The sequence below is a fragment of the Rhipicephalus microplus genome, chromosome 4, assembly GCF_043290135.1.
Source record: "Rhipicephalus microplus isolate Deutch F79 chromosome 4, USDA_Rmic, whole genome shotgun sequence".
NCBI lineage: Eukaryota > Metazoa > Arthropoda > Arachnida > Ixodida > Ixodidae > Rhipicephalus > Rhipicephalus microplus.
The window spans coordinates 213419427-213446719 of record NC_134703.1 but is presented as its reverse complement, the minus strand read 5'-3'; the positions used below and the strand labels follow the sequence as shown (position 1 = coordinate 213446719).

The following is a 27293-nucleotide window of genomic DNA, read 5'->3' as shown; positions in this document are numbered from 1 at the left end:
CATTCATGACATACATGTCATAATTTTCATGTTATGACTAGTTACTCATGCTCTTCATACAGTCATGTTATGGCATAAATATTTTGGTATAGATCCCATCATTAAAACGGCCAGAAGAGCTAAAATTCGTAGGTGGCTGAATCTATATATTGATACGCTCCAAGTCACCTCAGTTCACTAAAAAATGCGTCACATTTAAAATTGGATAGCTAGTACAGCGTACGCAACGAGGTTATTGCACTAGACAGATTGGTTGCGGGTCCGCAGCAGCCATTCTGACGCAACCTCCCATTGCAAACAGCTGGCAGGCTGCGTCCGTACGGCTGCGGCTGACGCACAAATAAATCTGTATCATACTAATGTCTTGACCATCACATAATTGGCCTCGAGGACATACCTTGACGGCACCTACGTGATGACGTACTTTATAGGATGCCGGGTTGTGTTGTCTGCTAGAACACCGCATTTTCTGCGCTTTTGCTGGGGACACCTTGCGTGCTTGCCTTTGTTTTGAAGCTCAGTGCTTAAAGAAGCTGTAAGACCTCATAATAGCGGACGACCTGATAATACGGGCAAGATAACAATAAATCGGTGTCCCCGGTGGCACTTTCAGTTTGCACCGTGAAATTGCGACTAAGAACCGGTGCATTCATAGAGCACGATGCAAGCAAGGCGAGCTCACGCATCCTATCTGTGACGTCAAAACGATCGCAGTGCTCGCCTCCCTGGTGGAAGCCCTTGCAGCCAATAATAGTTAAACTGACTTATCCTTTCAGACAAAATTTGGTTCACTGGCAAGGGGGTGATCATAAGAGCACGTCACAGTTGGTCGCTAAGTCCGGCTGCTTGACGAAACCGCAACAACACCTTCAGAGCGGTTATCCGAGGTGGTGAAGCGTAACTGCTTAACCTTGCTGATCTTCATGCGTGCGTGCGTGTGTGTGTGTGTGTGTGTGTGTGTGTGTGTGTGTGTGTGTGTGTGTGTGTGTGTGTGTGTGTGTGTGTGTGTGTGTTGTGGCCTTTTTGAGAGCAGTACTGGCGCTCGGCGCCTTAGATGTCTGAACGCACGTGTCTTCTTCGTCGTCTTGCGGCAAAGTGGATTCATGCCACGCGAAGCCAAATAGAGGCGAAAGAACGAAGATTAGACAAATCTGTGTACTACCCATCCTTTCGCCGTACGTTGTAGTTCCCATTGATACTAGAGCCAGAGTTGCCCTCTGGTGTGTTTATAGGGAACTGCATGAATGCCACAGTCAGCTACGCACGAAATCGAGATATTTTAGCTCTCTCCGGTTGGGCACTGAAGTTCAATAATTTGGAGCAGATGATGACATCGCCCCTTGCCGTCCATGACGTTACATGGTGAATTCGCGATGAACGGGCTTAACAGCCAAGGGCTTCCAAGCCTTGTTTTGTAGTTAAATATACTTGTGCGGACCACTTTCCATACCTGTATCGACAACAGACCCTCTATTTGTAGTTTCCGCTGAAAACCACTAATTTTAGGAGAATATGCCATGGTCCCTTTAAGGTGCGTATCACATGCGAGTGAGCTTGCCGCCCAGAGTGGAGCAGCAGCCATCGCACGAGCCCTAAAGAGGTTTCCAGAGCATCTACTACGTGCTGTGATGAACGTGCAGAGTTGGAAAAATTCGCTTGCTGCCGAGCGTATTCGGAAAGAAGGAGCAGTGAAGTGTGGGGCAAGTGGTGGCAGAAGTAGAGTCGAGGTGCTGGCGCGCGCGCCGTGATGAACTCGCTCTAGCTCGGGGAACACTGTCCATCAGAGTGATGTGCATCGAGCAAGAGCAGCGCATGCGAAACAAACTCACGTCCACGCGTCGTGCTGCCGCTCATCGCCGCGACCACCATCGCTCATACATGTGGAACAGACTTAAAGAGCGGAAAGCGATAGTGGAAGCGCTTCTCTGTAGCACCCTGGCAATTTCACATGAAAAGTTTTCTAGGGGAGCCAGACGACCTGAAAACCAAGTTGTGGAGCTTCGAATGCGTGATGAGGCACCCATTTATAACAGAGTGTGGAGAGAGTTCGTCACGAGAAAATAATGAGCATGCTGATACACTGAGAAAGCTTATTTGGCTTCTCCGCGTTTCTCGCCGCTGCTACGATGATGTGGACCTATGAACGAGTTCATTTTCACCAAAATTGATGCCTTTTCAGCACGTCCTTGTCCTCCCCCGTAGTGGTGTATCGCTGCGTGACAATAAGCTGCTATGCAGAAGTAGCGCTCAACCAATAAGAGCATCATGAAGGCGAATATATTTTATTTCAAGTTGTTCTTTTATTGAAATATCGACACAACCATTTGAGGACTTCTGAGCGAAAGTGTGCACATCACCCCGCCGCGAGCACGTAGACGGAATGACGCCATAAGCCACGAGTTGAATATGATTGTCGAATGCGCCCACATGATGAAAAATACGCGCTTCGTGGTCTTACTAAGATTGTTAGCAGATTGTACGCCGCAAGATGAACTTGTACGATATAGGAATTTCATCAGTCAACAGTGGCGGACAAAAGTCTAGACGCTGGGTTCGCTAAACTTCACGGCGCTAATGATTGTCTCTGTAGGAGTCTAGAAGAATAAGGCGCCACCTACGAAGCAACAGGAGGTGCAAATGTAATTTTCTCAGGTTCAGTAGTGCAACGTGAAACTCGCCTGCGTGTAATAGCGCTTAACCTTCCAACCATTTGTTGCCTTGTGTACGGGAGACCATCATTTTCAACGAGCTTACCGTAATGTTCGCAATATAACGTCTTACTTGCAGCCTTAGGGGCCGGATGCGCTGCGACCTGTGCAAACACCTGTGTTGCTTATCGTGTGCGACCGCTGTAGCACTTGTTCTGATGCTAGACGTATTAGCACTGACATAGCAGGATTTCCTGCAAGAAAATAAAAAAAGTGTGCACATGCGTATTGACAGATGCCTGAGGGGTGTAAGAAAAAAACAAAACTGCATTTGGTATTATCGCATTTAGCGTAGCATATTTAGCGACTGCCTTCAGTCTTCATTTGTGATTTCAAGTCCACGCCTTGTTTTTCAAACTTTAGAGTAGTCTAGAGGCATTTCGAAAAATAGAGGTACAAGCGCAGGGGATGCAATAGAAGACGCATGAAGTTAGGTGTGATTCTCGATCTCTCAACATAGGGCGCCCTCCGAGTGCTTTCCTTCAACTCTCCTGTTACTATAGGACTATGTGGGAGTGCTGATATGACGTCATTGCTAAAAAAATAATGAGGAGACCAGACGGATAAACCACAAACGTTTTTTTTTTTTGCATTTTACGCTGCAGTCTTAGATTGTCCTTTGCTATGAACCAACAAACAAGGCAGTGCTCCCACTTAAATTAGAAGAGCTGTTACACTGAACAACAAGTTACGTTTTTGTTGCATGACTTCCTGACCTGGCGTAGCACGAGAGCGCAATACGCTGCCTTTTAATACATGTAGTCCACAGGCTTGCCGCACTGTTGTCACTCAGTTAGAAAAAGTGCTTCCATTATAAACTTATTTTGCAGAGCGAGGGCACCGCTCGTGCGAATAACTGAGGATGTTGGGTACTTTAGAGATATTTGGGTAGCAATTTCTTTGCCGCTTCTACTTTCAATTATCTTCCTGTGTGCAACAAACTGTGCGAAAAGTTATAGGTGTAGTTATGGGTTATAGGCCCAGGTCGGTGCACGCTTGTTATTGCTCATAGAAGTAACGTTTTACCGGTGAAGCACAGTTATTCAACGATCACTCACATTGCCTAGCGATGTTGGGAAAACCTATATATCAGCAACTGGGACTAATAAAAAGTTGAACAGCTACTTAAACAGTGTTCGTGCATTCGTCTAAAATGGGACTGCGTTAGAATGCCACAGATACCTGCAATTTTCTGTCGGTAATGAAATCCTCATCTAACTTGAACACCATTTCTGCCGCGATGATTGTGGCAGTCCTACAATTTCCGGAACGTACTCTACACAGGGCGTATGACAAGGTCGCTACGCTAGAGTTATGGCAATGACATCTACGCCAGTCGGGTTTAGCCCATACGAGCCTTGAATAACGGGTTGTGGAAGAAACTCATGGATTTGTAAGGTCTGTAGCTGGGCGAGTAGAAGTCCATGATGGGTGCTGCGGCTACGCTGCCAATGCAGCTCTTGGGGTCCGTGAAGTAATAGCACACCTGCGCAAAAAAAAAAATGAAGAACGGGGAGGGGGGAGGGTTCACTGCATGCAGGGGCGTCAAAAGTTTTTAGGCCAAGCTCCCAGGAAAATATAGGATAGTGGCCTGGGAACTTTTGCCCGCCATTGTACATCATCCATGGACATGAAAAAGGTGGACCACTTAACGACAAGAACCTCAGAAATGCTTCATGTTTACGGCAAAAGCTTTTTAAATGCAAGAAAAACGAAGACAAGACAGGGCTAGGAAATTCACACTACAACGTTTGTCCTGTCACTGTCTCAGCGTTGTTCTGTCTGCGATTTTCGACGGCTTAAGAACGTCTTGTTTTAAACATGAATTTTCACCAACTAGCCCACCTCACCATTTTGTTGACAAACGACGTCCTACGGACTAAAGTGACATTCTAAAGAGAAAAGTCACTTCCGAAAAAAAAAAAACACATCTCCTATAACAAGCCATATCATGCTTGCACAGCACTTGTTCACGTGAACACCCTTTTTTGTTGTAATACTCATGCAGTTTTTGTGAAACAATATACTGAGCACAGATAGAATTGAGCCGTAATAGTGCAGTAAGACTCTGTGTTTTGCAGTGGTGACTAACAATCCATTTAGTGCCATGCTCACAGTGATGGTATGCAAGACAAAGACGTGAGAATGAATTATTTTGATACAGCATATTCGCCATTTTTCTTTTCTATTACTGAGAGGCATTTCGGGTCTATGCCAAATACTCCCATCTACTACGCGCAGACATACAACCATAAAAAACCACAATATCCACTGAGAAAAGACGTGTACTGACCAGCAATGGCGAAAAAAATATTAGTATTTCACAGTTCTACTTCCAAATGGGCTAAATATTCTAGTCAACAATGCAACTTGACAGAGCTGGTGCAACATCATGCGTAAAGTGCAGCGTACATAGGAACGACGGATCAAAGAGATGCAAACAGCGCTGATCCACTTTACGCATGATGATATTCCCGAACTGTCGCGAATAGGGCCTCTTGGTTGTGCACCTGAAGCAAATGCGTAGCCATTTCTTTTCAAGAGGGAGGGGGGGGGAAGGCACTTTTTTGAAATGGTCATTTTTTGCTTTCTATGCCATGCCGAAATAAATGTCGAGGGGGGGGGGCACAGACTTGTGCTAACCCGTGGCTGCGCTGCTGATCTGAAGTAATTTTTAGCGGGGAATACGGCCAAGCTGCTCGCCCTTGTTCGACATGCGTCACGACAAGCCCCTTAGCAGGATCAGTAGGAAGATTTCGTGCCTGAAGAGTACACAGCAGCAGGATTTTTCTAAAGTGCGTCGAAGGTTTCCTGGAGCCTCTGATGGTCCCGACACCCGACAAGTTTTGCAGCTCTTTTTATTTGACGCTGAGACGAACGACGCAGTCGCTTCAGTTTTTCATTGATATCTACATATCATTGTGAAAGCCGAAGCCAAAAGGCTGCGCTAATGACGTGCTGAAGCTACTAGCTGGCTTGTTTAGAGCAAAAGAACGCTTCAAAACGTATTTTTCAGTACGAAGACGCACAAATACGATAAGGTGTTTAGAGTCGCCATTTCGGAATACAGCACTTGGCAGAAATCTGTGCACTTATAAATTGATCGCCCATTTCTGGTTGAGAACTGCGACAGAGTGTTACAATTCTTCGATTCAATTTTTAATTCATAAATATTACAGAAGGAGGTCTCGGAGTTACAAGACTGTCAGAGGAACCTCCTACTAGTCATTTGTAAATATCGATAAGTTGCATATAATGATAAATAGCAATTAAAGAGCAAAAGAAGAAGTGAAAAGTAATAAAACAGGGTATATAGAAAGAAAGAACAATAATGAAAAGAGCCAACCAAAGGGTGTTTACATGAAAAGTGACTTACAAATGAACAATACAGACCTCAGTATCACGACGAAAATTGTTAGAAATATAAATATTATAAACATAAAGCTTTGTCAAAAACACGGTGTATACTTGGTAAACAAAATATAACACCAATTACCGCTCATGGGAACCATATGTAGATGCGAATCAGCGGGCACTAACGCTTACACTGGCGGCGGCGTTGACGCTGGCACTCATCGCAGCGTTGCGCCGGAGATAAACATGAGAAGGCGCAAACTGGTATTTAATACTAGAACATGCCAATCACTGCTAATGGGCAATGAGAGACAGAGGACTGCAATAGGACACAGAGACTCGCAGTCCGCTTTTAGCTAACACGCCTGCTACAATTTTTTTTATTGTTCAACAACGCACAGGAGAAACATCCGACCAGTACTACCTTGGAGGTCGAGATCCAGTGCACACACACACACACACACACACACACACACACACACACACACACACACACACACACACATATATATATATATATATATATATATATATATATATATATATATATATATATATATATATATATATATATATATATATATATATATATATATATATATATATGGGCTGGCCAGTTAACGGTACTCTAAATCGTTACCTGCCTTTTCTAAACACGCGTTGGCGTTGCGAGTAGAGAGAGGGGACGTGCATGCGCAATAAGGATACGCACGTTTAAGGGAGGGATGCCTACAGGAGAGCGAGGAGAGTGAGCGTTGACTAGCTGCGTGCGTCAGCGTTGCGAGGCGAGAGAGCATACGAGAGGAGAGAGAAGAAGTGCGCATTCGCAATGGGATTGTGAATGCCTCGGAGAGAGATGCCCAGTAAAAAGAGGAGGGAGCAAAGAGATGCTGTCGGAGTTGGGAGGCGAGAGAGGGGGGGGGGAGCACACGAGAGAAGAGACGCGCCGTAAAGGTGGTCACGCCGCACATCGAATTGAAGTCGATCATCTACAAAATTAACACATGCTTGAAAATGTTTGAACGGCATAAAATTTGAAAATTTCTAGACGCTAACTATGCGAATCGACTTTGTGCGTTTGCGATTGACGTAAAGGAGTTCTTGTATTTGTTATCTTATATGACGAACTGCTGGTCAGCCGTAGAGGAAAGCATATACTGCACTGGTTGTGTGGGGTTTAGGAGGAGGAGACTTAGTGCGAATGTTTCCACAGAAATAAATTGTTCATTCAGCGCTCTGTGTTCTTTCTTCGGTTTCCTCCTTCCCGTACTACTCATAATCACGTTGTGCTTTGCGCCTTCATTTCTGGGCCCAAGTTTGGCCACTAAGGAGTCACACATTTACCGCTATCACTGCAACCTTTGTCACCGTCATAACTATGCAAGAATATTGTGTATGGAAACAAATAATTAGCAGTACTGTAGCACAAAAACGCGACATGCGGAGTAGAGCATAGCCAAATCACATACACGCGTGATAACAAAACCGGTTCTTTCGCCCTACCCACATACGGTTATGCTGTGTCAAACACCAACAGCGCGGGAACGATACAGACGAATAAGAGCAACTAAGAGAGCACACAAAGCGCACTGTGTGTTCGGTTCTTTCTTCCGCCATAGTTCGACTAGTCGCACTTGTTTGTCGGTGTCGCTTCTGCTCCGTTAGCTTTTGACGCGTACCTTCCACTCGACCAGATAATCGTTCCGGCCCACATTGTCCCGCCTACACGTTTGCGAAGGTCGGAAAAATTTTGAAGCTCACTCATGAAAATATTTCGATGTTTGGACTCGCAGTCTCGAAATTTCTCTGAAACCAGGCTCACTCGGACTCAGATTGGGTCCGAGTGAGCCTGGGTGGGTCGACTTTTGGGTCAGTTTGGAAGCATGCCTACCTTTCTTGGTGCCATGCGGTGTCTTCGCTGCATCTGACAGCACAGGCCCCTGGACGCATCACATTCGTCAGAAGACTGGCATTCGTCATCTGTGAGAAGGTTATCAGTTATTTGCGCCTCCATGGCTATACGTGCACAACATTCCATTCAGTTTTGTTTCATCTAGGGGTTGAGGGAAAGCTAGGGGCAAAGGTGCCGTTTTTCATTCGAACCTCCCCAGTGCATGGCAAGCAATGAGCACATGGGGGGACATATACCATGAAATGTTTGGCGCAGTACAAGTGGAAGCACGTACAATAAGGTTGTGCAAGGCAACTAATATACTCAAATAGTTTCTTGCTGCATAAACTCCAAAAGTATATATTGCCGCGACGCAGAAACAGCAGAATGAAGGAGAGCTCACTTTAATTTTAAGCAAAGCACTCGCAAGAGGACAGGGCAAGAACTTCGACTTTCCTTCTTGCTGTTTGAGCTGATTGTTTTTTTTTAGCTCTGCAGGCTGGAAGTGGCATTTACCTACCTTTGCTACAAAATACGAGGTGTAGTAGACGTATTATGCAACTGAATCTGTGCAATTGGGCTTCGTCCTCACAACGCGTACGATTTCTGATTTCTGCTGGTGAGTTCTTCAGGAACCCTCAGAGATTATTTCATAGTTCATGGCACTTATAGGCGCCATAAAACATTTTAGGAACCTAAATGCTTCAGTAACTTTTCAGAAAGCCTCCGTCGGCGAATAGGGCTCCATACCCACGCTTTCTCACCTGCTTGATAAGTGATATATTGGTGTCGCAGATTATAACGTTGGGCGTCGTACCTTTAATTATACGCAAGGCACTCGTAAGAGAACCGAGAGAGAACTTCGTCCTTCTTTCTTGCTGCATGGTATTATTGAGAACTGCGAATGTTTATTGAGTCAGTTTAAACGTGAAATTGTCAATCAGCACCACCTGCTGCCATCGCGGCAAGTGTGGAACACTCCTCTTGCCTATTTTGGCGGGACATATCACTTGATCGTATTACGACAGGCCAGATGACCAGCAATCCCACGCCTACCACCTAAGTCATAAATTCTGCCAAAACGGAACTTTCGCTATGAATGAAGCAAAGAGAAAATTTCTAGGGTTCGTTATCTTTGTTAGACACAGTGTTAATTTATTGAGAACACACACACACACACACACACATACACACACACACACACACACACACATACACAGACATATATATATATATATATATATATATATATATATATATATATATATATATATATATATATATATATATATATATATATATATATATATATATATATATATATATATATATATATATATATGTATATATATATATATATATATTATTTTATTTTATTTATTTATTTACAGATACTGCAATCACCTTTGGTGATTTTAGCAGGGTGATACATGAAGTTAGTCATGAACAAACGGCAAGTACAATGTCATATAATATATACAGGTTATACAATGTCTATAGGGCAAATACAAACTTCAACTGGCAATATCATACAATAAAAAATAGAAGACTACAATTATACAAGCATGTACAGTGGTATGTAATACGATTCAACAATTCAACTGGTTAGTGCACTTTCTAATTTCGAGGAAAACAATGCCAATGAGGGTGCTGAAACAAGTGCATTAGTTAGTTTGTTCCACTCGACTATGGTGCGAGGAAAAAATGAATACTTAAAGCAATTATTGTGTGTGGGAAAGGGGGTTATGGTGAGGTCATGTCTCTGCCTGGTAGAGTAGCCAGAAGAAAAAGAAAAAATATCGGCTATGTCTACTTGATATTGGCCGTTAATTAGTTGGTACAGAAACTTAAGCCTTAAGTTACGGTATCTTAATGATAAAGGTGAAAGTTGAGCTCTGCTTAATAGGTCAGTAACGGAAGTCCTCGAAAAATTATTGTAGACAAAACGAACTGCTCTTTTTTGCACTTTTTCTAATTTGTTAATGTTAGTCTTAGTAAAATGATCCCATATAATAGCGGCGTAATCTAATATTGGTAAAACAATTGATTTGTACGCTAAAAGGCGGACAGAAGGAGTGGATAGTTTGAGAGCACGACATAGAAAAAACAGTTTGTAAGTTGCATTGGCCGTTACATGTGTAATGTGTTTGTTCCAGCAGAGATCATTCGATATGAAAAGCCCCAAGTACTTATAATTAGTGACTTCAGTCAAAAAGTTGTTGTTAGCATTGTATCTTAAATGCAAAGGTTTTTTTCTTGTGTGTAATTCGCATAAAAACAGTTTTATCAAAGTTAATGACCATCTGCCATTCCTCGCACCAGGAGGCTACTTTTTGAAATGCCTGATTTAACAGAAGTTGGTCGGATGTGCTATGAACCTCAGAGTACAAAACACAGTCATCTGCGTAAAGTTTCACTTTAACAGGAATTTGTTCTACAATATCATTAATGAACAAAAGAAACAGTAGAGGCCCTAGAACTGAGCCCTGGGGAACGCCAGAACCAACCATTACACATTTTGAGTTGCAACCGCGAAAAGAAACAAATTGTTGTCGTTTCGTTAGGTAGAAAGAGAGCCAGCCCATTAACTTTTTGTTTTTAAGTATTTTCTCTAATTTAAAAAGTAATTTTTTTGTGGGAAACCTTATCGAAGGCTATATATATATATATATATATATATATATATATATAATGAGATATAACAGACAGTAATGCCAAGGAATGTACAGGGGAAGTTATTAACATTAATGGAATGTAAATAAGAAGAAAGAAAAGTGGATGAAAAAATTACCAACTGCTAATTACCTGCTTACAGTTGGTAATTTTTTCATCCACTTTTCTTTCTTCTTATTTACATTCCATTAATGTTAATAACTTCCCCTGTACATTCCTTGGCATTACTGTCTGTTATATCTCATTATTATTGTGTTAAAAACACGGAAAAACGAGCCCTTAGGTATACACTTCTTTCCCTTATTTTTATATATATATATATATATATATATATATATATATATATATATATATATATATATACCGACGTTTCGACGAGAGCCGCGTCTTTTCCAAGGCATAATGCCTTATGCCTTGAAAAAGACGGGGCTCCCGTGGAAATGTCGGCAGAATAACCAGTTGTTATGTGAAAGCGCAAATACTTTCACATATATTACCAGAGATCACCAGAGACACGAGCTCTTGTTTGGTCTTTCTCTTTGTCCTCGCTGATTTTCTACCAGGGCACATACACATGTATGGGCATACACTCTATGGCAAAATTACCCCAAAAAGAAGTAACGGAGCCCGATGGGCGCGTGCGATGAACGGTTAGGCCATCGAGCAGCAACCACAGAGGGAAGCGTGGCGCGCGAAACCACTTCTCCACGCTTCTCCAAACACGCTCCAAAGGGATTACCCACCCGGGGATTGCAAGCAGCGCGAAAAGCGTTGCGAAGATGACTAGCCGTCCTTCTCTTCCTCTGCTGGCTCAGTCTTTCCCCGTATTTTGCTGGTGACGGTTCACGTTGCGTCGCGCTCATAGAGCTCGACCACGGCCGTCTGGATTCAACAATCTAGGAATTACGACGTGGTGCTTGTGTGTACGCTTGGATGAGCGTGGGCTGCTGTTTTTGCGTTTCGCTGCACCCATGAAGTCTGGAGCAAGTCTCGACACTTCACCATGCCGCGCTGTATATCTCTGGCTTCAAGATAGTCACGACCAACACACGACAGCAACAGTTGGGAAGGCCAATATGGCGGCCGAGAAGACAGCAGGCCTATTAGATATATACTTCAGTCCGACTCAGGGCAGAAATCAGCACTGGATTCTTAAGCAAGTAAGTTATCATTCTTTATCGTACTGGTCACGTGTGTGATACGGATCGCGCTTGCCGACAACGGGCTCGGTCGTATTGTATATCGCACGCACGAAATGCGTCACGAAGGTCAACTTCGGCGCCTGCAGTTCGCCTGTGCTATGCGACCGCCTGGAAATTGGCCACCATTGCCGTCGGCCTCCCGCACGCTCGCTCATTGAGTGCTTGCCTGTCTTCGCTACCGCGATGATCTCCTTGCTGATGATATTGGGCTGAGGCCTCGTCGCTGTGTTGGGAGTCGTCGAAAACACGTTGCGGGTTCTCGTAAAAAGCTTGGTTGTAGTATTTCGCGCGCTGTAAGTGCACCAGCACGGGCTGGCGGGGCTTTTGTTAGCTTCGGGACTCATTGAAAATTGTTCGCCATTACAGTTGGCTTTCCCGTCAGTCAGTCACAAGCAGCTCGGCGCCGTCCGCTGGCCGCGGCGGCGGACTCGCGTTTGCGCGCTGCACTCACTCGAGTATGTGGAAAAGCGCCGCATTACCGTCGATTTCTTCGGCGCTAGCTCCAAACCAGCTGGGCGCTGTTCGTGGCGGCGGCCAAGCGTACGCTCGCTCTCCTGTTCGAAGTTCGCTGGCGGCAGGCACTCCGCGTGCAGCGCCGTGTTTGGTCTAGCGTTCACTTCCTCGAGCTGAACGACGTCACTCTCTTAGGACTCGCCGACTTGTTAGCGGCACGGTGGGTCACGGAGGCGTGGCTGAAGCCGCCGCTCCTAAGCTGATGCACTACGGGGATCGAAATAAGTTTTTGACGATGTGTGGCATCACGGTGAAACAATTAGCATGTCATATCTCACGCATGTTTTCATTTAACCTTGCACGTATTTCTCATATGTATTTGTATTCATCCTCTGCCAGGTGTGACTCACTATTTTACATACTTATTGTGCAGCCGTGGACACACACCCGTGCTGAAGACTGTGTGCGCTGGCGTCTGCAATGTCTGTCATCCATCTCTTTCGTCAAAGCAGCTTCAGAAGGACTGTGCGAGATGCGAAGTGAAAGTTATTTGTGTGTCATATTTTAACGCTTGTTTTTATATTAGCGTACACGTACTTGTCATATGCGTGCATTTTCATTTTCTATCACGTGTGTTTAACTATTTTTACTGTATTATTGTACGTGCAGCTGTGGAAACACAACATGCAGAAGGTTGTGTGTGCTGGCGTCTGCAATGCCTGTCATCTATCGCTTCCATCGGAGGAGCTCCACAAGGAGTGAACAAGATTTGACAACGAGACTGGACTTGTACACTTCACCATAAATTAACTTAAAAGAATGGAGAAACTTCATGTGTACATAAAAAAGTAAAAGATTTCGATGTCTCACTTTTGTCTTTATTGTTGTCGTGACTGCAAAAGGTGTTACACATAGGTGGTTAACAACGTTTTCGCGTTTTTTCTGCGGAACTTGTTGCTCACGGCGCAGAAAAACAGGCAAAAATTTATTAGGCCTGGCAGAAAATAAATAAAAACAATGTTTGAACTGGCGACAAAAAGTTCATCCGATTGGAGCATTTGATTGGATCAACCGTTCGTCCGGCAAGGTGCAACTGTGAGGACTAAGTGTTGCCCGGGAAGCTGTACATGTGGAGATTAACAGTTGCCCTATAAGGTGCAAATATGAGGACTAGATGTTAGTCCTTTGAGGTGACTTGCGGGACTAAGAGTTACTCACTAAGGTTTATATGTGAGGACTAAATGTCCTCACATGTACAGTCCCTCACACATATAGTCCCTTGAGCTTGTCTGTGGGGACTAACTGTTAGATCCAGTTACGTTAGTCCTTAAAGGGATTAATGGTTGTGGCAGCCCTATTAGTGCCCAAAAGGACGAACCACACACCCTTTTAACACCGTTTTGCCTTAAAATGTAGCCCAATGTCGTTCCATGCCCGTGGCATTGCCCATATTCCAAAAAATTTATACATCATCGCTACGCTGAGTGCTGCGAAGAACAGAGTAGTCGCGCACACGCACAAACACGCATAGTGCACCAGGGTCGGGGGTAATGTGGCTTCATTCTCGATACATGAACAATGTCCGCCTGCTGGGAACGGTGGGATGGCCAGGGTGTTTCTTCAAGCTGGACTTCGTAGTTGACGTCATTGAGGCCACGTAATTTAGACTCTATAGGGGCCGAAGTAGTGGTGAAGTAACATTTTCCGAGCGGCCCCTTTGACCAATGGGAATCCAGAGCCACACTAGATCACTGGGTTGGTAAACCACATGGCGATGATGAGAATACTTGTCCTAGTCAATGCGTTGTTGTTTTTGGATCCACTCGACTGCAAGTTTGCGGGCCGCCTCTGTGAACCAGATGAAGTCATTCACATCAGTAGTAATATCATTCATGTCAGGTAGGAGCATGACGCCAAGCAGCGTAAGTCCATGCTGATTTGTTCGAAAGGTTTTGATGGTGGTGCAACAGGCTTAAATAAAATAGCGGGGCGCAGTGGTGAGGCTTCACGGCGCTGGTAATTGTTACACGTTTTAACGTAATGGTTGACATCGTGGGTGAGATTAGGCCAGTAGTAGTGAGTACAAATCCGGGCAAAGGTACGCGCGAATCCCAAGTGGCCGTAAGAAGGCCCGTTGTCAGTCAGATATAAGGTGATGACGTAGAGCTGATGGAACGATGAGCAAGTGTTCGGTCGCATAAGGTTCGCAATTCTTTTTGTAGAGGATTCTGTTACGGAGACGAAATAATTCGGAACGCTTGGATTTTTTTCAGGGTATTTGATAAGATGTCGAAATTCTGAATCATTCCGCTGTTGGGCTAAGTCACACTCACTGAACGCGCAAAGAAAATGGCTATCAATATTGTCACGGGGTCGTGACGTGGCCGAAGACAGGAGACTTCGTGTTGGGATTTAACTGTTTATTTGGGCGAACCTGTGCCCAGTAAACGGAAAGTCCGATTACAGCAGCAGTCTTGCACAAATAGCAGTCTCGGACTGATAGCGGCGAAACGAGTGTCGGCCTTCGTTCAACAACTGACAAGCGGCGAAGCGCGTCGGCATTTATACTCTCGCCGTCGAATGTTCTAGCATTATCGCTGGTGGTGGCGTAGGTTCCAGAACAATCTGTACCGTTCGCACAGTGGGCGTGATCTTATCGAAATGATCTGCTACAGCCCGGAACCTTCTCAAAAACTGCAGGCGCAGTTTGCGCTGAGAATCGTGTGGTGTTTTGGGACGATAACGAAAACTTGGGAAATATAACGTGGCATTGCCCCCCTCTGAAAAAAAGGCATCGTCCCGATGCTTTAACTAAAGATGAGGGTAAAATAATAATGCAAAAAAGTACAATGAATAATTTACGATACAACTATAATACAAAAAAACACTGTTTCACTTTGTTAACGCGCATGAAACGGCTTGAGGCGCGTGACATGCACGACTTCACGTCGCGACCGGCGTCGCTGAGAGTTCGTGATGCCGTCGGGGACAACCTCGTAATCAAGTGGGCCGAGACGTCGAACCACCCTGTACGGTCCGAAGTAGTGTCGCAGAAGCTTTTCACTTAGTCCACGTCGGCGTATCGGCATCCACACCCAAACACGTTCACCGGGCTGGTATTCCACGAAGCGTCGTCGAAGGTTGTAACGGTGGCTGTCTGTCGTTTGTTGATTCTTGATACGGAGACGCGCAAGTTGTCGGGCTTCTTCGGCACGTTGAAGGTACTCACTCACATCGAGGCTTTCTTCGTCGGTGACGTTGGGTAACATGGCATCGAGCGTCGTTGCCGGGCTCCCTCCGTAGACCAATTTGTATAGGGATATCTGCGTCGTCTCCTGCACCGACGTGTTGTATGCAAAGGTCACATATGGAAGAATGGCGTCCCACGTCTTGTGTTCGACATCGACGTACATTGGCAGCATGTCGGCGATCGTCTTGTTAAGCCGCTCGGTGAGGCCGTTGGTCTGTGGGTGGTACACTGTCGTCCGGCGGTGGTTTGTTTGGCTGTCTGCCAAGATCGCTTGAGTTAAGTCGGCAGTGAATGCCGTTCCTCTGTCGGTGATAAGGACCTCCGGGGCACCGTGACGTAAGACGATATTTTCGACGAGGAACTTAGCTACTTCGGATGCACTGCCTTTGGGCAGGGCTTTTGTCTCGGCGTAGCGGGTGAGGTAGTCGGTAGCTACCACGATCCACTTGTTTCCAAAAGCCGACGTCGGGAACGGCCCCAGTAGGTCCATACCAACCTGCTGGAAAGGTCGGCAAGGTGGATAAATTGGCTGCAGAAGTCCCGCTGGCCTTGTCGGCGGTGTCTTGCGTCGCTGACAGTCCCGGCATGTTCTCACATAACGAGTGACGTCGGTGGTCAGACGTGGCCAGTAGTACCTTTCTTGTATCCTTGCGAGTGTGCGAGAAACACCGAGGTGCCCTGCTGTCGGATCGCCGTGCAGGGCCTGCAGAAAGCTGAAGGCACCACAAGGAGGTACTTCGCTCGAAGCGGTGAAAAGTTTTTCTTTTGTAGAAGACCGTTTCGTAGAAAGAAAGACGCAAGTGCGCACTTGAATACCTTCGGGACTTCGGCGGTCCTGCCTTCGAGGTATTCTATAAGGGCCTTAAGTTCCGGGTCGGCCCACTGTCGTTCAGCGAAGTCGTCGGTAGTTATCGTTCCCAAGAAGTAGTCGTCCTCCGGGTCGTCGGGTAGCGGTTGGTCGACAGGCGCACGAGAGAGACAGTTGGCGTTGGAGTGTTTTTTGCCGGACTTGTAAATGACAGTAATGTCATATTCTTGAAGTCTCAGGCTCCATCGTGCGAGCCGACCGGAAGGGTCCTTCAAGGTGGCTAGCCAACACAAGGCGTGGTGGTCGCTCACAACTTTGAAGGGCCTGCCGTAGAAGTAGGGGCGAAATTTCGACGTAGCCCAGATGATGGCGAGGCACTCCTTTTCTGTTGTGGAATAATTTGCTACTGCTTTTGATAGTGATCGGCTGGCGTAACTAATAACCCTTTCAAGTCCGTCAGCTCTCTGCACAAGAACGGCGCCAAGACCTACGCTGCTTGCGTCAGTATGTATTTCTGTCTCGGCGAATTCGTTGAAATGGGCAAGTAACGGAGGCGTCTGGAGGCGATGATTAAGCTACTGGAAAGCGTGTTCCTGTGGCGTTTCCCACTTGAACTCCACGTCGGCCTTGGTAAGGTTTGTGAGAGAATCGGCGATGCGGGCGAAGTTTTTCACGAACCGCCTATAATAGGCGCACAGGCCCAGAAATCGGCGCACGGCCTTCTTGTCAGTGGGCGGCGGGAAGTCGGCGATGGCGGCTGTTTTCCGTGGATCGGGACGAACTCCAGACTTGCTGATAACGTGTCCCAGAAACAAGAGCTCATCATACGCAAATCTGCACTTTTCTGGCTTCAGTGTGAGTCCGGACGTCTTGATGGCTTGAAGTACAGCTTCAAGGCGCCGAAGATGCTCGTCGAAACTCGAGGAAAACACTACGACGTCGTCCAAGTACACAAGGCAAGTTTGCCACTTCAATCCTGCCAGTACTGTATCCATAACACGTTGAAAAGTTGCAGGCGCTGAGCAAAAACCGAAGGGCATCACCATAAACTTGAAGAGGCCGTCTGGTGTTATAAACGCCGTCTTCTCTCAGTCTCTTTCGTCGACTTTGATTTGCCATTAGCCAGTCTTGAGGTCCATTGATGAAAAGTACTTGGCGTTATGGAGCCGATCAAGTGCGTCGTCTATTCGTGGGAGAGGATACACGTCCTTTCTTGTGATTTTGTTCAGTTGGCGATAATCGACGCAGAAACGTAGAGTCCCATCCTTTTTCTTCGCTAACACCACGGGGGGGATGCCCATGGGCTCTTGGACGGCTGGATAATGTCATCCCGCAGCATTTCATCAACTTGTCTCTTCATGGCCTCACGTTCTCGCGTCGAAACCCTGTACGGACTCTGACGGAGTGGTCTGGCATTTTCTTCGGTTATGATGCGATGTTTCGTGATTGGGGTCTGCCGAATTTTCGATAACGACGAAAAGCAATCTTCGTATTGCAGGAGCAGGGCCTTGAGCTGTTCTTGCGTATTGTTTGGAAGTCTGGGATTGACGTCGAAAGCTATGTGAGGGGCTTGGTTCCTCTGAGCAGCTTCCACAGAATCGGAGAAGGCGAAAGCACTGGTGGCTTCGACAATTTCTTCGATGTGTGCGACCGTTGTTCCTTTGTTCACATGTTTGTACTCATTGCTGAAATTCGTGAGCATAACCGTTGCTTTGCCGCCCCGCAGCTCTGCAATTCCTCTTGCGACGCAAATATTTCGGGTGACCAACAGATGCTGACTGCCTTCAACGACGCCTTCCAAGTCAGGTGATTTAGGAGCACCGACTGAAATGACGCTTGAGCGAGGCGGAATGTAACCTGTTCTTCCAGCACATTCAAAGCATGGTGTCCTGACGGCGTGCGCGGCGGTAATGCTTCTTTTGTGGATAACGTTATTGAATTTGTTTTTAGGTTGATGACAGCACCATGGAGGCATAAGAAGTCCATGCCAAGTATGACATCTCTCGAGCAACGCTGTAGGACTACGAAGTCTGTAGGATAAATACGGCCGTTAATGGTTACTCTCGCTGTGCAGATTCCTGCAGGCGTTACGAGATGACCTCCAGCTGTGCGGATTTCAGGGCCTTTCCAAGCTGTCCTTTCTTTAACTTCGCGGTGAACGACCCACTGATGACAGAATAGTCAGCTCCAGTATCGACGAGAGCGGTCACACTGTGGCCGTCGATAAGAACGGCGAGGTCGCTAGTTCGCCGTCTCGCATTACAGTTAGGGCGTGGCGTCGGGTCACGGCTGCGTCGGCTTGTTCCGCTGCTTCCATGTTGCGTCGTCAGGCCACCTTCGGTAAGTGAGCTTTCGCCGTCAGGGCTTTGCCTGGTTGGCGTTGTGTTCGGAAAGCTCCGTCGCGGCGTCGTCGTCGTTGGAGGATCTTCGGTAGTTCGTCGCACAGCAACCGCACCTCCACCGGTTGCTGCCCTTAGTTTCCCGGATACGGGCTAGGAGACCGGCCCCGCGTTTGGCCGGAGTACTGCCGGGGGTGCGGTGACATGCGACGGCTGGGGACGGCGAACTGGAAGGACTTCGTGGTGTCCATTGAGTTGCTGTCAGGTAGTCGGCGATGTCACGTGGCCGTTCCCCTGGCTGCGGACGTGGTGCATCGACGGCGAAGCAACGCAGTCCCATCTGTCGGTACTGGCAACGGCGGTAAGTGTGCCCGGCCTCGCCGCAGTGGTAGCACAGTGGTCGGTGGTCAGGGGTGCGCCAAACGTCGGTTTTCCTCGGCGCACTGCGCTGGCCCGCTGGCGAACGGTAGGTCGTCGGTGGGGGTGGTGGCGGCGGTGGCGTCTTTCGACAGAAGTGCGATGGGGCGGCGTTTTGGCGTGGACGGGGAGGAGCGTTGTGGCGCAGTGCAGCGGTGTAGCTCATAGCTTCCGGCTCGGGCAGCGGTGCGTGGGGAATTTGAAGCGATTGCCGAACTTCTTCTCGCACAATGTCGGCGATTGAATCCACTTGAGGCTGCGCCGAAGGCAACAGCTTGCGCAGCTCTTCCCGTACGATCGCTCGGATTGTTTCACGCAGGTCTCCAGAGTTACTGGCTTGAGCAGCAGCGCAGTCTGCAGTCAGGCGACGATTATACTGTCTGGTGCACATGTCCAGGGTCTTTTCGATAGTGGTCGCTTCGGCTACAAATTCTTGGACGGTTTTCGGTGGGTTTCTCATCAGTCCCGCGAAGAGCTCTTGTTTGACCCCTCGCATGAGGAAACGAACTTTTCTCTCCTCAGGCATGTCTGGGTCAGCGTGACGAAATAGTCGGGTCATTTCTTCTGTGAAAATGGCGACATTTTCATTTGGTAGCTGAACCCGGGTCTCTAATAAAGCAGCGGCCCTCTCTTTGCGAGCGACGCTCGCGAACTTTTGCAGGAATGCGCCGCAGAAAACATCCCACGTTCGGAGTGTGGACTCCCGATTTTCGAGCCAGGTTTTTGCGGTGTCTTCCAAATAGAAGAACACACGACGCAGCTTTTCGTCATGGTCCCAGTGGTTGAGGGCGGTCACACTGTCGTATGTTTCTAGCCAGGACTCCGGGTCTTTGAATGATGACCCATGGAAAATTGGTGGTTCCCTGGGTTGATGCATGACCATCGTGGGCTGGGACGCTGCGGTTGTCATTGTCGCTGCAGTCGCGGTCATGGCCTTGGTCTTCCGCTCCTTGTCTTGTAGAAGCCCGTACTCCGGTGGTAGCCCTTGCTGTCGGCGGCTTGTTCGCTGCTCCTGGTTGGCGTCGGTGTCTTCTCCGCGACGTGGGCTGGGTTCACGGCTTGACGGGGGCGTCCGGTACATGAACGAAGCAGCACCTCCACCAGATGTCACGGGGTCGTGACGTGGCCGAAGACAGGAGATTTCGTGTTGGGATTTAACTGTTTATTTGAGCGAACCTGTGCCCAGTAAACGGAAAGTCCGATTACACCAGCAGTCTTGCACAGATAGCGGTCTCGGACTGATAGCGGCGAACGGAGCGTCGGCCTTCGTTCAACAACTGACAAGCGGCGAAGCGCGTCGGCATTTATACTCTTGCCGTCGAATGTTCTAGCGTTATCGCTGGTGGTGGCGTAGGTTCCAGAACAATCTGTACCGTTCGCACAGTGGGCGTGATCTTATCGAAATGATCTGCTACAGTCCGGAACCTTCTCGAAAACTGCAGGCGCGGTTTGCGCCGAGAATCGTGTGGTGTTTTGGGACGATAACGAAAACTTGGCAAATGGAACGTGGCAATATCACCGTCACTCAATGTCGCTCGCTGCAAGCAGCGCGCGCCAAAGGCAATCGGGTCAGTGTGCCCGCGGTCAGACTTGTAAACGATTGTTACGCCCAATTCTTGAAGGCGCAAGCTCCATCTCGCGAGGCGCCCCGAAGGGTCCTTGAGATTGGCCAGACAACCGAGGGCATAATGGTCTGTAGCGATTCTTAACGGACGGCCACACAGATAAGGTCGGAACTTTGATATTACCCAAATAACAAACAGCTAGGCGTTCCTTCTCCATGGTGTAGTAGTTAGCTTCCGCAGATGACAGAATATGACTAGCATAAGCGATGGGACGCTTGACGCTGTCTTGCTACTGGACAAGCACTGCAACAAGGCCGATGTTGCTTGCGTCAGCATGCAGTTCGTTGACGCCTTCTTAATCAAAGTGCCCTAGTAAGGGCTCAGTCTGAGGGCGCTGCTGAAGTTCGGAAAAAGCGACTTTTTGCTCTATATACCCCAGACAAAAGGAGTACCCTCCTCCATTAAGTGGGTAAGAGGTTCGGCGATGTTTGCGAAGCTGTCCACAAAGCGCCTGTGATATACGCAGAGACCCGAAAATCGCTTCACGTCCTGTTTGTTGAAAGGTGGGGAAATGCAGCAACAGCCATTGGCATTTCTGGGTCTGGCCCAATGCCATCGTGACAGACTATGTGGCCGAGGTACTTTAGTGCTTCGTAGCCGAAATGGCACTTCTCCGGTGTTAGTGACAGGCCTGCGAATAGAATAGCGATTAAGACGGATTGAAGTCACTGTAAATGTTGCTCAAATGTTTGAAAAAAAACGACATCGTCTAAATGGACGAGACACGACAACCACGTTAGACTTGACCAGCACGGTGTTCATAATCCTTTCGAACGTCGCTGGTGCAGAGCACCACCCGAACGGGAGGACTCGTAGAGGTCATTGGAAGGTATGATATATTGATTGTCGGAGGAAAGGAAAAAACACTAATTTCGGTCTGCCCGTTTGCGACACGGCTGAGTGCCTTGTAGGGGGGGGGGGAGAAGGACTAAAAACAGTAGTAAAGAATAGGTAAAGAGATAGGACATGCAAGCGATGGAAAATAAGGAGATAGAAAAGTTTTGAGCCGGTCGAAGGAGTACGAGGACCGGGCACCACTCGGCGAGAGCTTCACGGCGTCAGGAGACCGTGGAGGGTGAACTAGTCGGTGAGAGCTATGCTAGCGTCGGAGACTGCGAAGACATAACTGTTCAGCTTGAAATCCTCAGAGCAACTCTGAAAAATATCAGGCATGTAGAAGTCAGTCCAGTGAGTCGTCTATACGTGGGAGAGCATAGACTTTTTTCTTTGTGACTTTGTTAAGTTTCCAATAATTCACTCAAAATCGAAGATTGCCGTCCTTCTTTTTAACATGTACGGCAGTCGACGCCTATGGACTATTCGAGGGCTGTTTTATGTCATCGTCGGGCATCTGCTTCACCTGAAACCTTAGTGATGACTGCCTCGATGAACTATTCCTCTATTTTATTGAGCACATTTGGGAGCGTGGAATTGTTCCGCCAGAATAGAAAGAGGCCTCAATCATACTAGTTCCCAAGGATGGGAAAACCCCACCTTACATATTCTCCGCCCAATGTCGCTCATGCTCACATCCTACCTCGGCAAGCTCTACGAGAAAGTCATTCACACCGGCCTGTCCAACTATCTCGAGGAACGGGTTTTTTACTCTACCCCCATGTATGGTTTCCGCCACAACTTCTCAACACAAGACGTTTTCCTCGGGTTCAGGATGATGTATTACACGACATTCCATCGGGCACGGAACACATCTTGGATGCTCTCGACTTAAAATGTGCGTTCGATACTATGGGCCACAGCCTCGTCTTGCAGGAGCTCAGCTCCTCCAACTGTAGGGAAATAATATACCACTATATCCTACCTTTCCTCACCGATCGAACTGCAACAATAGGCTTAGGAAACATTAGATCATCGGCATTTAAATTCCCAATAGAGGAACGCCTCAAGAGGCGATATTACCTCCTTTACTCTTTAATATTGGCATGGCCTGACTTGCGCGAGAGCTCGAGTCTACACCAGACTTTGGATACGCCCTGTGTGCCGATGATATAACCCTTTGGGCGACACGATGCTTTCTCGGCCACAAGGAAACTATTCTCCAAAAAGCAGTTCAGACAGTGCATCTCTTTGCGGAGAAGGGTGGTATGAGTTGGTCTCCGGAAAAGTTGGAATTCGTTCCGGTGCATGGTAGGGGTTACCGAAGTAAACCACCGTTTGCACTGAAAGTAGGTGACTATTCCATACGAGAGATAGCGCGTACACGTATCCTTAGTCTCTGGGTACAGGAAAATAGTCACGTGGACCACACCTTCAGAACTCTTCAAACTTCTGGTAAACAAATTGCGCGCATGGTACTCAGAATGACGTATCATTGTAAAGGCTTTGAAGAGGCGGACACGTTTCGTATTATCCAAGCCTTCGTATTAAACAGAACAACGTATGGTCTCCCTTACCAAGAGCTCCGTAAGACTGAATTTGAACAAGTGAATACCCTCATTCGTACCACTCATAAGGCTGCCCTCAGCCTACGAATGGGAACAACCACAGATCGGCTTCTTGCCTTTGGGGATCTACAACACCTTCGAGGAGCTTAAGACCACGGTTCTCATCTCACAGCGAGAAATGCTTTGCCTCTAACCCATGGGTGGAAAAATATTACTTGGCTTAAGATATCCTGTCCTGCCCCAGTACAGTGACGAGGAACTGGCGCCCCTTTCTGCTCGTATCCGTGCCCAAATTCATATCGCTCCTTTACCGAAAAACCTGAATCCGTTGTACCAGCAAGCGCGTCACAACGCCAGAGCCCGGCAGCTCACCAAACAGTTCAGAACGGACCCAGACACGCTCTATAGCGGCTGACGCAGCCCGCTCCGGTAACCATGGCTTTTCATTGGCCGCTGTTGGTTCGGTACGCAGCCCGGGTTTATTCAGCTGTGCTTCATCTAAGACGAACTCAGCGGACACGGCGGAAGCCCTCGCTGTAGCACCCGCCTCCAAAACCAAACACGTTATGGAACAGTAGTCATATATCTTCACGAACTTTCAAATAGCCTGTTGACATTTCACTAATGACCGCGTATTTGCGTGCCATATCACAAGATTCGTCAGCGTTTCCAGTGGAAACACATGAAAGAGGCCGTTCAACGATATGCTCAGTCTTGTCATCACAAAGCCAAGTACCTTCAGAGAACAGACGAAATGGTTTTGCCTCAACATTCCGACGTACCATTTGAAGTCATTCATCTGGATTTCGCAGAGCTCAAGAAGAAGGCTGCAGGAGTAAGAAGAATGCAGTCTTTCCTAGTGGCAATGAACGAGTGCACAAGAATAGTGGCTGCACGGCCGGGAAGAGAAGACGCAAATAGTGTGATCGCTTTTTTGAGTCGAGAGATGTTCAAGAATACGAAAATAGTAATATTAGACAATGGGCCAGCGTTTCTCAGTCAGCGCTTGCAAGATTGGGCGAAGGAGCGAAGAGTTGTATTGCGACGCTGCGCTCCATACCATCCTGCAGGAAATGACATGGCTGAAAGAATCATTCGGGATTTGAAGCAGTTCATTTCACAGTATCCAGGTTTTCAAGGTGGATAGAAGTGCTGCTTGGAGGCAGCTGTCGCTCATCACAATTGGTCGCACATTGCGAGCATCGGCTGTAGCCCATATTTTGCAGCTTTCGGAAAGGTACCAGTGCTTCCTGCTGATCAAGAACTTTCATTGCAGACCGCCTGCAATTATGCGAAAAACGAAAAACTTCGGAAGCCTACCAGCGATACTGGGAAAGTATGAAGAGGAACTTTGACCATCACCACAACACGCGGATACCTCAGATACAACTGAACGATCTGGTGCTTGTCAGAAAAGGCCTTCCCGGCACAAAGCAGGGGTACGTGGGACCTTATCGCGTGGTGCAGATCGCAGTGCAACATGGCGTTCTCAAAAGGGTCGGTTACACCAACGATGATGGTGTGCTGGAGTTTGCGACCATTGGAAACGTTTTCATGTATCACCCCAAGAGGGATGAGTCCTCAGAAAGGGGGAGTGTACGTGGACGTTAGGCAGGGTTCGAGGGAGACGAGGAAGAAAAAGAGGTTAGAAATAAAGAAGACCCTATCGGAAAAAAACGAATGGTGGGCATGGTGGAAACCACCACCCACCATTATAGTGGATTAATGAAGTGGGTGAATGGTGGGAAACGCCCACCATGGCGCATGGTGGGTATGGTGGGTGCTGCAGTGCCGGCAACGCTTGAGCGCGAAATGACGTCAGAATCACCGTGACGAGCTGCCACAAAAAATAAAAAAAATTCTATAAAAACGGTATAAAAACACCCTTCCCGTAAAAAAAAAAACAAGGCGCCACGGAGGATCGAACGTGCAACCTGCGGATTTCCATTCGAAGACGCTAACCACTGCACCACACCAACTTTTTTTTTTTTCTTTATTGCCTTGCAAATCATGACTGTTCACATTTTACATATTTACATATGGGTCCATATTCAAGTGCGTCACAAAATACACCCACAGAGTTCATTGAGGTACCGTCAGCTCTTGACTGACTATTAATCAATACTTGGGCATTCGTAACAATCGCTCAATGCACCCAATCCAGTCTGGCACATCCTCTTGGCTTTTCAGCATTTCAAGAAAATGGCACACAGATTTGCAAAAATATTGGCGCACAGCTAGCACTTCTACATCCGCGTTTTCAAAGGCACATCGGGTTTTCCATATACTGTGCAGGCCCAGAAGCATGATAAGATCATAAGGTACACCTGCCTCGTTTTTAACCGAAAGAAAACGGATGCCATGTGGACTTAACGGTAATTCTTTTTTCAAGGTTCTTTGCAGTATATCCCAGAAAAAGACCCCGCTCCAGCAATCTATAAACACGTGTTCAATTGTTTCCGGTTTATTACACAAGTGGCAATTTGTGCTCCATGGCACGAATATTCCCTTATCCTGCAACCACGTTTTAACTGGTAAGGTACCAGTATGTAATTTAAAGAAAAAGGTTTTGACCCCTGGCGCTACAAGCATTCTTTTAACACGTTTCAGAACATCCTGTCCTGGGCCTGCACAATATAGCTGACGGTACAATGGAACAGGCAGTAAAACATCGACAAGGTCTCTATACAATTTTTTACGTGGTACTTCAGCCAGATACTCTAACGAAAATCTTACTGACAAAAAGCGGAAAGACGAAACAACTTCTTTTAAATATCCTTGTATTGGTCCTTGCATATTTGATGATGATACAAGAAATCCCGGCAGCACTCTAGATAACCTTAGTTGTATAACAGTTCTCAAAAAGGGGTCATCCACATCACGCAGAAAAAGGAAACGATTGACAAGTTGTCTTATGTACAAATGAACTAATCCGAGTCCACCATCTCTAACTTTTCTGAAAAGGTTTGTGCGGCTTGATCTTTCCCATACAGAGCTCCATATGAAAATTGCAAATACTCTGTGTATTTTCTGTACACTTATTCTACTGCAGTGCAAAACCTGCATTGCGTACCACAGCTTGCTCACCAGAAACAAGTTGCATGTTGTGGCCCGTGCGAATATCGAAATACCCCAACCTTTCCATTTTTCTACATCATTGCGCAATGCCTGTGTTTCTTTTTTCCAATACGGTTCACTGTCATGATAGAACTCCAGCGGCACTCCTAAATACTTCACTGGTGTTTCCTGCCATTTAATGTTTAGAAATACTCTTGGCGTGACGTCCCATTCCCCATGCCAAAAGCCAAGGCACTTATCCCAGTTCACGGCACTACCACTCGCCTGGCAAAAAGTTTTCACGGCATTTACAGCATGCATTATACTCTCATAATTTGTACAGAAAACTGCAATGTCGTCTGCGTATGCGAGGAGGCTAACCTCAGCTTCATGCAGTTTAAAGCCGCTTATTGCAGGGTTATTAATTACACTTAAGCAGAAAGGTTCAATGAAAATAGCAAAAAGCAGGGGCGATAGTGGACACCCCTGTCTTACTGACCGCAGCACAGGTATACGCTCACCCGCAGTTTTATTTAATACCAATCTCGTCGTGCATCCAGTGTAAGCCATGCGCACTCCTTCGCTAATCAAACTCCCTACGTTAATGTGCTCAAGTAATGAAAGGAGCACGTCGTGCGGCACGCGATCAAATGCCTTTTCGAGGTCAATTTGAAGCATGGCAACATTGAGATGCATAACGTCACAACTTTCTAGGATTGATCGAGCTATGTTTATGTTGGTCATTATTTTCCTTCCCTTTATGCCACAAGTTTGGTGGGGCCCAATCAGTTTTGTCATAACTGTCTGGAGTCTTCTGGCCAATATTTTCATCAATATTTTATAGTCAACATTAGTTAGGCTAATTGGTCTATAAGCAGTAACACTTCTTAACTTCGCGGGATCTTCTGTTTTAGGTATTAAGACCGTGTGGGTTGACAAAAACGATGGTGGAAGTTGTTTACACTTAAAAGCCTCGTTAAATACGTCCCTCAAAATAGGTGAAACTACGTGTTTGAATTCCTTGTACACTGCAGCACTAAGGCCATCTGGTCCTGGAGACTTACCATTGTTTAACTTATCAATTGCTTTTTCAACTTCTCGCTCTGTTATAGGC

The 27293-nt window shown here is 46.9% G+C and overlaps 1 protein-coding gene across 2 annotated transcripts in view; it reads right to left on the bottom strand.

Annotated features, from left to right (window-relative positions):
- Positions 1–2278: 2278 nt before the first annotated feature.
- spab (space blanket) overlaps positions 2279–27293 on the bottom strand; it is a 140328-nt gene continuing 115313 nt past the window's right edge. For both annotated transcript variants that reach the window (XM_075893984.1, XM_075893983.1), the window contains exons 4-5: positions 7954–8042; positions 2279–4194 (exon numbers count right to left, since the gene is read on the bottom strand). In XM_075893984.1, coding sequence (XP_075750099.1) covers positions 4051–4194; positions 7954–8042 — 233 coding nt within the window. In that variant the 3' untranslated portion in view covers positions 2279–4050. The remainder of the gene's footprint in view (positions 4195–7953; positions 8043–27293) is intronic.